This window comes from Cyprinodon variegatus, unplaced genomic scaffold (assembly GCF_000732505.1).
Source record: "Cyprinodon variegatus isolate N-32 unplaced genomic scaffold, C_variegatus-1.0 Scaffold266, whole genome shotgun sequence".
Taxonomy (NCBI): Eukaryota; Metazoa; Chordata; class Actinopteri; order Cyprinodontiformes; family Cyprinodontidae; genus Cyprinodon; species Cyprinodon variegatus.
In genome coordinates this window covers 258,308-269,709 of record NW_015150719.1, presented here as the reverse complement: position 1 = coordinate 269,709, position 11,402 = coordinate 258,308, and the positions used below count along the sequence as shown (strand labels likewise).

The 11,402-nt window shown below is 35.3% G+C and overlaps 2 protein-coding genes across 2 annotated transcripts in view; one reads left to right on the top strand and one right to left on the bottom strand.

Moving 5' to 3' along the window:
* Positions 1–579: 579 nt before the first annotated feature.
* LOC107089798 (purpurin-like) lies at positions 580–2,380 on the bottom strand. The gene is made up of 5 exons (XM_015382769.1): positions 2,331–2,380; positions 1,878–1,995; positions 1,659–1,795; positions 1,181–1,293; positions 580–1,097 (listed from the first exon to the last, which is right to left on the bottom strand). The coding sequence occupies exons 2-5, from the start codon at positions 1,992–1,994 to the stop codon at positions 874–876; spliced, it is 591 nt and encodes a 196-aa protein (XP_015238255.1). The 5' UTR covers position 1,995; positions 2,331–2,380; the 3' UTR covers positions 580–873.
* Positions 2,381–8,750: 6,370 nt separating this feature from the next.
* LOC107089796 (rod cGMP-specific 3',5'-cyclic phosphodiesterase subunit beta-like) overlaps positions 8,751–11,402 on the top strand; it is an 11,923-nt gene continuing 9,271 nt past the window's right edge. Inside the window, exons 1-3 of the mRNA XM_015382767.1 lie at positions 8,751–8,909; positions 9,002–9,313; positions 11,198–11,350. Coding sequence (XP_015238253.1) covers positions 8,751–8,909; positions 9,002–9,313; positions 11,198–11,350 — 624 coding nt within the window. The remainder of the gene's footprint in view (positions 8,910–9,001; positions 9,314–11,197; positions 11,351–11,402) is intronic.

Below are 11,402 nucleotides of genomic sequence, written 5' to 3'. Positions count from 1 at the left end.
CTCACTTCAATGTGATGGAGAATTTGTGGAGGAACTTAAAGATTACAAGAATGGCTGGAAGCTCTAGACTTAATTAGAGCCCATTGTTATTACTGTATAGATACAATTTTAAAGTAATGTAAACATGAAAAGAAGCTTTTGCTTGTAATTATTGCAGCCAAAGTGCTGTAAAAAGTGGGTCATAAAGTTTTGAACAAATAAAAATCTGGAAGGGGTATAAGTAATGACAAGAAAATAACATGAAAATAGATAAAGATCTAAACTCCATTAAAAGTGTTTTATTATCCCTAATTAGAAGCCTGTGTCATTTTTGACATTTTAGACAAAAGCATCTTGGTTAAATAAAAATAATTAAACATTTTATTTTGCAAGTGGTATTAATAATCTTGGTTTTGTCTGCATCTGTTACAGTGAGAACAACCACGCTGTCTTTTGGTCATCTTTACGTTGTTCTCGATGAACTCCAACATTTACAAGTTTAAAATTCATGGGTCATATAGAAGTGATCCTCGTTATTGTATTTATATTTCTGAGCAACAACAAAGAAAAAAACATTTTGAGCTTAATTTGTGTAGAAAAACATTTTTATTTATGGTCACATTCACTCAAAAACTTTACTGCAAGGTCACATTTTCCTTTCTCTGACAATACATTAATATTTGATGGAGGTTGAAGAAAATGTTATAAAAGGCAGAAGAAAAGAAAATTTCTTCTTGCAATCTCTTTTGCAATTTTCAACTCCATCACACTCACACATGAATCTTTTCTCACATGCTTGTTCTCAGATGTTTCGGTTAGCATGCTGTAAAACTGCATTTAACTGGCATATGCTGCTGCTCCCCTTTTCTCTCTTTTTTTTTTTTTTAAATCTGTTTAGCAGGCCCCAGACTGGAGGACTGGCTGGAACTGTCCAGCCATGCAGATTTCCTCCTGTTTCTGACGAACAACGCGCTGGATTGCTGGAGGCAGGCCACGGGGGTTTCTAGAGAACACAAGGGCGTAGCCATCCTCACAGGTGCCATCGTCTTTTAGGGAGCGGCAGGCATAGGTGATGGCATAGTTGTCATAGTCTGTGTCAATCACCCAGTAGTTGTCACCTGGTGGAAGGAATAGATGCAATTTAAAGGTAATGACGTTCAAAAAAATACCACTGTAGGATATAAAAATGTGCTGAACCTACCTCCGCTTGAGAGGTAGCTAGCCAGGCCCTGGTAGTTCATGAACATCTTTCCTGGGGTGGTGGGGTCCGGTACAGAGTACTGAGCAGCCATGTCAGCGCAGACAACCCAGAACCTGCAAAACCAAAGATCCAATCAATTAAGCAAAAGGATCTTTAATTTAGCTTTTTTGAGTTTAAGAAATATATTTTGAGTATATGACCTATAATTAAATCCAAAATACATTAAACTTCTAGTGTAAAAAACCCCCAAAACAAACCTGTTTCCTCCAGGAACTCTTCCTAATCCTCAATAATCCACTGCTTAAAACTAATACCAACCAGAATGTTCCTATTCCTAAATCTCTCAGCTTTAGCACATTTTAAAAATCTATTCATACTCCTGTCATCATATGTTCTTAAAGGAAGGGTTGCTCTTTTCTTTAGGATATCAGAAAATTATATTTGCAGAAGCTTTTGTGTTCCTGCCTTTAACACTTACCCAAACAGAGTGACTCGTCCCCTGGAGGAGGCAGTCATAGAGCCATCGTCATCAATGGTGTACTCGGCTGAGATGTTGTCTTGCAGAAAAAGTCCTTCTGGGTCTTTCTTCTGCAGTGCATACCACTTCCCAGAATACTGTGGTAATAGTTTAAAAAAACAGCTATCAGAACATGTTTTACATCATCCCAAACAATGTGTTTTGCTTCACTGGACTCACTCTTTTGGGGTCGAAGTCTTCTTTGACTGAGAAACTGTCTACAATGCAGGAGGCAGATAGACTGCGTTCAACACAGGATACAAAAACCAGCAGCAGGGCAAGCTTACAGGATCCCATTCTGTTGTGAAAAATACTTAGATTAGGGAGAAACCTGCAACTACAACATATATGTTTAGTCCTCATTTAAATCCATACAAAATATGATTGAAAGGAACATTTATTTATTTATTTATTCCAAGTTAGATGTATTTGATAAATAATAATGTTGCATAATTACATGAGATCTTTCTTTTCCAATATGTGTCTAATGTAGTTCAGCATTCAACAAGGATATTCTTTTTTTCAGCATAACTGCTTCTCATTACAGCACCACATTGTACCCAGCAGTAAACATCACTCTAAGCAGTTAAAAAATAAATCTACTAATAATAAGAATGAAATCCAGCTTCTCACCTGTTTGGAGTCTGGTGATTAAAAATCAAAGTTCTGGTTGTGTTCTCTCTGCAACAGATCCCGCCTGGAATCGTGGTGGCCTTTTTATATGTGCCTAACAAACAAGCTTATGACTGATTTTCATTGCTTGGAACTAAATAAGGTGCTTAAATCTAGAGGTAATCTCTTTGGGTTGAAATCCTTGCTGTAATCTGGCTTCAATGTTCAAGACTTACGATAAAAACAATTAGAACATTATGTAACTGACTGGAATTGCAGTAGAACAAGCACATGCGTAACAACCAGCTGACAAATTAGCTGTATCTAAACATGGGCTTTTAATTAATTGCTTCCGTCAGATAGAAATAAAAACACATTGATGTTTGGTCTTTTGTAAGCACTTGAAGTAAACTCAGAGTTTTTTGACATATCAAACCAAATTAAAAGAAATAATACTATGTTAGAAATACCTTAATTATACCATACAAACAAATATAGTATACAACACATACGCAAACATACTGACAACTGACAAAATCACGTCACAGTAATTTTATATCTATTTATTCTCATAAATATTAAACTGGATGACAAAATCAAATGCAAAATTACATTTACTTAACAAGTTACCAACTAATATAGAAATATTTTTTACTTTCTTTAAAGTCAGCATTGAAACTATTTAGGAAAGCCCAGATGAAAATACCACTCATTATGATGTAAGCTTTTAAATGGCTGATTTGATTAGTGGCATTTAAAAAGTTCCGACTATTTAGACCTCTCTTGTTGTTACCGTATTTTTGTGTTTTGCATTTATTTGTTTAATTCAAATGTGGTTAATTCATTGATGTTTTTTGAAAACTGTCCAGCACTTTGGTGCAATTCCAAGCGTTTGTTAAAGTGCCTTATAAATAAAATTGACACTGAATTTTACAAAATCCATGTTAAACATATGCACAGCTTTAATGTGTTTGAAACAACATCCCAAACCCAGTTCTTCCTTTAAAGATGTCATGATATCAGCAAGACAATTGTTTTCCTCTATTTTTGTTTGTAATTATCATGATTTGCAGATGACTGAAGTTCCCACATTCAACTGTTCAAATGACGATATGCAGTTAGAATCAAACCAGGACTTTACACCACTCTTTTTTAATAGGTAGGTTCCATGTCCCAGAGACTCAACATGGAACGTTTAATTCATTTTAGTGTCATTTAGAGAGAAAATCTAATTTTCTACATATTGTTTACATAAATTAGGGATGCAGGGTATTAGGGAAACAGTCAAAACTTTGATTACCGGTAAACTTTCTTAGTGTTTAACAGAATTGGCTGTGGGACATGGATCAAATAATTCCTTTCACAAGCTCCTTCCAACAGTTTCATGAGATTCAGCTCGTATCTCGTGACAGAACCACTATAGACTGCAGGTCCCTCTGTTTGTTCTCATCATTTTTCCAAGGATAATGAGATCAGAGCCTTTTTAGTCCCATTTAAACACACTGATTGTGTTGTCTGTAAACCAGTTACCGTAGTAACTAATTGGTGCTGTATTGTAATAGTCCATTTGGAAGATTTGTTGTTCCCAAACTTTACATTCATGGCTGATGTTTTGAAATGTTGAAGCAACATCTCAAGATTATTACATGTTTTCATCAACATATTTAAAAACAGACCTGAGCTTTATCATCTATTTTACTAAGAGCACCAGTCACATTGCAGCAAAATGAAATAAAACAAAGCCATCAAGGTGAGGGCATTATAATTTTTTTTTTATTTTACATCAGCAATTAGTCTTTTTTTCCTTTAGCTTTAAAGATGGGTATTATTAGAACTTTACTTTTAGGTTTATCAGACCACAAATCTCCAAAGAGATAAGTCACTTATTTGTGTGATCATTTGAAAATATGAATGTCTTCTGATTTTGCTATAAATTAATGAATCTTCCTAATGAAGTGCTTTTCAGCCCATGTTTTACCATAAAATTTTTATTAATAGAGCACTGTAAGAACAACATAAAAACGGACTGAAGTACATAACACATATATATGTTAAATACATATGCATTGAATGAATAGAATATAAGTTCACCTATAAGTCAGAAAAAGTGCTAACCATTTCGCATTTGCTGCTTAATTAATGTAAACATTGTAATAGGAGAATTAAATAAGGGTACAATGACATAAACAGGCTCACCATTTTCTATAACAGCTTTTACTTTTTGAAATTTCTTACAATTTTTTTGAGATTGTAAGCAAAAATTATGAAATTATTTATTAGTTTCAAATCCAGTTTTATCTCTCTTTTCATCTTAGGATTTCACAAGCCTTAAAAGCAATAAGTCTGAGTAAATCATATCCAAAAACTCTTTGTAAACTAGAAATAATAGCAGGTCATTTCTAAAGTACAGAAAAAAACTACCAAAAATAACACTCATATAAATATGCTTACATACATTTTCCTAACTCGACAGTTTTACAAAAATAAAACCAGATCATTTTTTTAGACAGCTGATAAAAAAAAAAAACGAGAGGTATTCTTAAACACTTTTCCTAAAGGAATCATGAAAGGAGAGCTACAGAAACAAATACAGCTATTTCTGGCTCACTAGACACATAGCAGAGTTTACTTTAAGGACATCACTTCACCTCACTCTCATCAGGTAGAATAATTAGAACGAGCCTTTCTGCCAGCTTTGTTTCTTTGTTGAGGAACCAAGGTTTAATCCTGTAAGAAGTTGTCTATAAACAAGCCCAAATAGTACAGCTTGACAAATAGATAAATAAAAGAAGTAAATGTGGCCCTATTAACAAAGTGTGTAATATATCACTGGTAGCTTTAACTACAAAAAGAGGGTAAATAAAACATTTTTTTTTATGCAATTAAAGTCAGTCGGTCCCATTTCTGGCTTTGTCATTATTCTTAGATTATATGTATAAGTATACATTGTCATGTCTTATCTTCCTAACTTATCTATAGGTGCCTATAATCAAGCACAACTTCTAATCTCTGCTATGTGTACAGACAGAAAGGTGAGGCCTGTAAGAGCTCTCATCAGTGAGGATGTAGACAGTCAAGACTACTGATCTATTTTTTTCCATTGACTGCTGCAGGATGTTAATCCTACTTTCACTGCCTGAAATAGATTGTTGACAAAACACAGGCATGCATTAAGTGTTCAATGCAAACTCCAAGGCCTCAATATAAAATTGGTTTAATATGTTGTAGAAGTTACAATGAATGCTTTGTGGAAAGTTAATATAAGACCTCAAAGAATTGGGTCACAACAAAAGCATGGAAGTTATCAGAGCTTTCACCAATTAAAATAAATTAATAGAAGGTCCAGGAAACTCACTCGATAATGTTGAATGTTGTTCCTGAATAGGAATTTATTTGTTTTTACAGGAAGTGCAGTCTGGTTCACATACCCTAAGTTTTTAGGACTCTAGATCACTAACGTTACTAAATAGACTCATCTGACTCTTTTATTCCTCAAAATACTGAACAGGAACAAGTTCTCTTCACCTCTGCTGAAAAACCTTTACCACCGCACACTTAACACCACCCCATGGACATGACCTATGGATGTACAGTGTACTATACCATCTGCACTGCATCTAAAAACAAACAAGCAGAGCTGATCATCATGGCTGCTTAGTGGACTACTTAAGTTCTCTCCTCCGATGAGCCACAAAGATTCAGGATGACCAAGAAACTCTTTTTAAACCACCCTTTCCTCTGGCAATCTCAGAATCATAAGCTGCCACAATCAGACTTAAACACAGCTTTTACCCCATGGCTATAGGAATTCACACACACATACACAACAATCTATGAATCCATTCACTTGACTGTTGAACAACCATTTGCACTATTAAAACAGACTATTTATCAAAAGACACAACTTAACTACATCTAACCTCCATTTATGCAGCTAAAAAGAGATGCTACTACATGATATTTTATCATATACGGTTCATTGACAAAAAAAGTGTATTTTTTTCATGTCAGCTCTGGGATTTAAATATTTTTTCTAGCTACAAATATTGCTATCCACTTTTTTGTGTGTGGTTACTGTCAGTTTTCAGTGTTAACTGTGATTTTATACAAACAGGAAGTTACTTTACTCCCAAGATTGAAAAAATATCTCAACTTTGACTCGTATGTTTCTCGTAATTTGAAGGCTAAAATTACCTTTTTGGATGTGAAGCATGCAAAAGGTTGAGTACTTATAAATGTGTCTGCTGCCATCCACTGTTCCCTATAAGTAGTGCAACTACAGTAAGGCCACTTCATAATCAAATCACAAAAACAACTGGAAAAACAAATTACCTTCCATGTCTAATAGTAAGTAGGTAGAAATACAGTTTAATAATCTTATGTGGACTGATAGAAGTTTGGGTAATTGAACACTGGGGTCCATATCTATTGGAGGTTGGTACCAGAGGTAGGTAGAGTACCTAAAAATTGCCTCAAGTAGGAGTACAACTACTTTAACTGAAGTACAAGTAGAAAGTGATCCTACAAGCATTTACTCAAGTAAGTGCTTGGTTAAAAAAAAAAAAAGTACTAGGTAAAATCCCAATTTAAGTTCTGAGTAATTGTTGAACCATAGCCTCTAATTTGACATTAAACAAATCTGAGCGATTTCTGGCATTTCAACATATAAGAAAATTTAAAGGAATACAAGTAAATCACATGATTAAAAAATAACAAATGTGTTCAGAAGAAACACTTTTTTCAACATAAATTTAAACAACCAATCCTTTCAATATAGGTAATGCTTATATGTTAGAAATCAATAAAGAACCTCCAACTAAAAAATCCACGGTTTACTGTATTTTTGTATCTTTGAATAGCTGAAGTTACTCAAAGAATAAAGAACAAACTCTACGGTCACACTAGCAAAGGTTACTATAAAATCAATGTGCTCTGCCTATCATGATCAAGCATTATGTCTTGATATATCCTTTTTGTTGAGTAAAACTGCCTTGACATATGTAGACAACTATCTGCTATATATGATAAGCCTAAAATAAATAAAAAAATTAAAAAGGACATAAAAAGAAAAATATGGTGGACTCTTAGAATTGTGCTGTAAATCCCAGGGTATTTAAAAGTCCACGAGTATATATTGGCAGAGAAAAAAGCCCACAGTATTACAGATCCTCCAGCATATTGAACAGTGGGCATTAGGTGTCTTTTTCACCAGTTCAGCTTTCTTTTATCAATTTGCCTCAACTGATAGGTTGGAATGTTACTGTACATTTTAGCCCCACTTGTTCAAAGCACATGGTTTCAATTACATTCCAAGTATATAACTCAATAATTTTAGTTAAAGGTCCCACAACAATGATTCCTACTATGTCCTCAAATCACTTAACTTCAAATGCAAGTCAAAGCTGGGCAACTAACTCTCAAACATTCAGACACACACAGATGCATACACACCTGTCGTTACCTATTATGGTGGCTGGAGATTATCTTTCTGACCTTTTCCTTAAGGTCTTTATGAAGCCTTATAATAGACAGGTCCTCCCAGCTCTGAATGAAAGGATTAATTTTCCTTTGGAAATGCAGGACATCCACTTTAAGTCACAATAAGGGAATAAATTTGCTTAAAGAAAAGATAAGTAGTCAGTGTGTAAGATTCAAAGTCTCTATCTGAAGAAAACGGGCTCATGCGGCTGGGAACCCTTTAAATAGAGTTTAACATATTTTACAGGTTAACAGATGAATCATATTGAACACATGAAACATATGTACATTTAGAAAAACATTGTTTAAATTGAATATAATTTGTATTGTGGAAATGTGCTTTATATTTAGATGAACTGAAACTGATGGGGTTGCATTAGTAACTTATTTTAACATGTTTTATCAAATATTCAGGAAATTACGGTTTTCAATCTTGTTGCTACTCTGTATAAAAACACCCAATATTTTTTCCCTTTTACTAAAAGATCTGGTCTGAAGACTAGACTCAGACAGATTTTGATCTGAACGCACTGCTGCAGAGCGAAGGCTGGGTCCTTTGGCCCACATATCTGTTACTACATGATCAGCTGATGAGTTTAGTATAGGTAGATCCCTGCTAACCTTCAGCACTATCTGCTGATGACAGAGGGATTGCTGGGATTCTGCCCTCTGACTACTCCTCAGGGCTCTCCCTCTTGCAGTCCACTCATCCTACTAACAGGGGGATTATTACATTTTTTTTATCCTGCATTTGAATGTGTTCACCTATTTTTACCCAAATCTGTGCATCACCTGGGTAAGATTTGTTAATTTAGATAAAAGGTATCTGGTGCATAACTTTTGTTTTGCTTATTCGTGGTTTCTTGTTGAAGTGGTTGCTCCATAAGAGCAGCGTTGGAGCTCCATTAAGCAGAGGAGGGAGAGGGTAAGGAATATCTGTAAGGAGAAGAGAAACTAGAAACAATGGGTGTACAACAAGCAGACGTGGAGAAGTTCCTCCAGGACAATCCTGCATTTGCTACAAAGTATTTTGCCAAAACAATGAGCCCTTCTTCAATATCAAAGATATCAGGACTCCCAGAGAAAGAAGTTGACTTTGGAAAGCTAGAGGAGCTTTGCCGGGTAAGTTTGACGTTTGTTGATTATTTAAAATAAAAACAGATCGATCTTTGTGAATTAAAGAAAAAAATAATGATTTTATTTTTTTTTTAAAGATTGAAGAAAGCCGAATAATGTTTGACCTGATCAAAGACATGCAAGAGAGCATCAACATGGAAAAAGTAATCTTCAAGATCCTGAAGCGACTTGGAGCTCTCATTCAAGCTGACCGCTGCAGCCTCTTCATGTACCGGCAGCGGAACGGCATTGGAGAGCTTGCAACGAGGCTCTTTAACGTCTCAACAAGTTCAGTCCTGGAGGACTGTGTGGTGCCCCCAGATTCAGAGATCGTCTATCCTCTTGACCTGGGAATAGTTGGCAATGTAGCCCTCACCAAGAAGAACGTCAATGTAAAAGATGTCAAACAGGTAAAGTAGGGTGGGGGGGACAGACAGAGAGACAGACAGACGTTTGTGAGTCAGAGCAAAAAGACGCACCAGTTATGATGAGGCACATGGGCTGAGGCTAAGCAAACTAAGCTGCTACTTAGGGTCTTAATGGCCAAAAAGTGGCCTCAAATATGCTGGTTCTTTACATAAAAAGTCAAACCTAAATACTTCAGAGTGTTGTTAAAAGACACAATGCCTACTACTTTTGTTTAATAATCAAGAAAGGCCAACTCCAGTACTTGGGGGCACACCTGAATCACATAATTAGACATTTGGTAGGACTGAAGAGATTGCATACTGAGAAGCTACTGCAGCCATTTGGTTCTGGTGCGTTGGACTAGAGACAAAGACAAAACTTGGAGGGCAACGGTGCTCAAGGACTGAAGTTGGGGAGTGGCGGCCCAGTGATTAGGGCATTGCGTTTGGACCCCAGAGATTCTGAGTTCAAGCACCACTCCCACATACTGACACTCTGGGATCCTGAGCAACACCCTTAACCCCACACTGCTCCCTGGGCGCCAAACAATGGCAGCCTACTGCTCCCAGTTCATTTTGTTGCTTTCTATTCTGACAGTGTAGTGACAATAATGTTTAACTTTATTCTATTGTTTTTCACTAACAATTTACTGATTTAAAAAAAGAGGGAAATACAGGAATTAAAAATATTGTTGGTGGATTCCAAATAATAAGCTCAAGTATTTTGACTTCAAGTCAAATTACTTTTGGGCCCTACACAACTTCATATCAGGTATTCAGCTCATCTCCCAATAAAACACCTGAAAATAATCTTAAAGAAAATTAAACAGATATTTAAACTATTATGAAACGTTTTTTTCTTTGGTATCAAAAGCAAAAATTCCATCATTTATATCTGAACAATGCTTTAAAATAGTGAACAGCACAACTGCCTCTTATTTGTTTCCACATTTACAGATGAAATCATTATTTGTTAGTATTATCATATATTTGGCCTATATTATTATTAACAATATACCCATGTGAATAATGGTAAGTGTGTTTTATTATGTCACTTTTAGGAAGAAAGTTGGATACCTTTATTTTTACTGTGTAGAATTTTTATCTTTTGAACCTTAGAAGCAAAATATGTATATATCTTTTTTTTCATCTGACAAGTTTAACTTTGGAGCTACACGGTTTCTGTTCGAAAACATCCCTGTTTTTTTATCATTATGCACTTTGGTGGATTTTTTTTTTTTCACAAAAGCCTAAAATTTAAATTACTTTTTAAAATCAGGTTAATAAATGCACTTGTGCTTGTAGAGTCAATACAAAGTTTCTTTGCATAGTTATGTCCAAAACAATATGCTTGGTGCTCTGTGCTAGCCCACATGTCCTGAATTATTCTGCTCCATTATCAGGATAAAATGTTAGTTAGGTTATGGTAAAGGTGTGCGCCCCTCAGAACAACAGTAGCTCTGAACAAAGTATGGCAGTAAATCCCATTGTCAGACATAATCCATTTATACTCAGATCCCATCAGCCTCTGCTGTAGCTCTGGATTAAATAGTGCTCACATTCAACCAACATGTCAGCAGGAATCTAAAACAGATCAAAATTAGTATGCCTCAACTCTTTGCAGTCTGTGCATTCGAAGGAATAAAAAACAAAGAATAGGTTTACCTGAATCTAGCATTCCATCTTTACAGTATAAAAAAAAATTAGACGTGAGATAATAGCTTCGGCGTATTTACCAACAACTGTTTAGAATGCAAAAAATCTTTCTTTAAAAAATCCCTGAAGTACCCAAAAATAATTTATTAGATTAACATTTTTGTGAAATGTTCAGAAGTCCATAAAAAACTACAACTTTGTTATATGTGTCTGATGTTTCTACATTTTCAGAGCCAGCACTTCAGCTCATTTGTTGATGAACTAACAGAATATGAGACCAGGTGCGTGCTGGCAGCGCCTATTCTCAATGGCAAAGACTTGGTGGGAGTTATTATGGCAGTGAACAAGACCACAGGACCACATTTCACTGCTCAGGATGAAGATGTGAGTGCAGCAAACAGTACAACTGATAAATCCTATCTATCTATCTATCTAT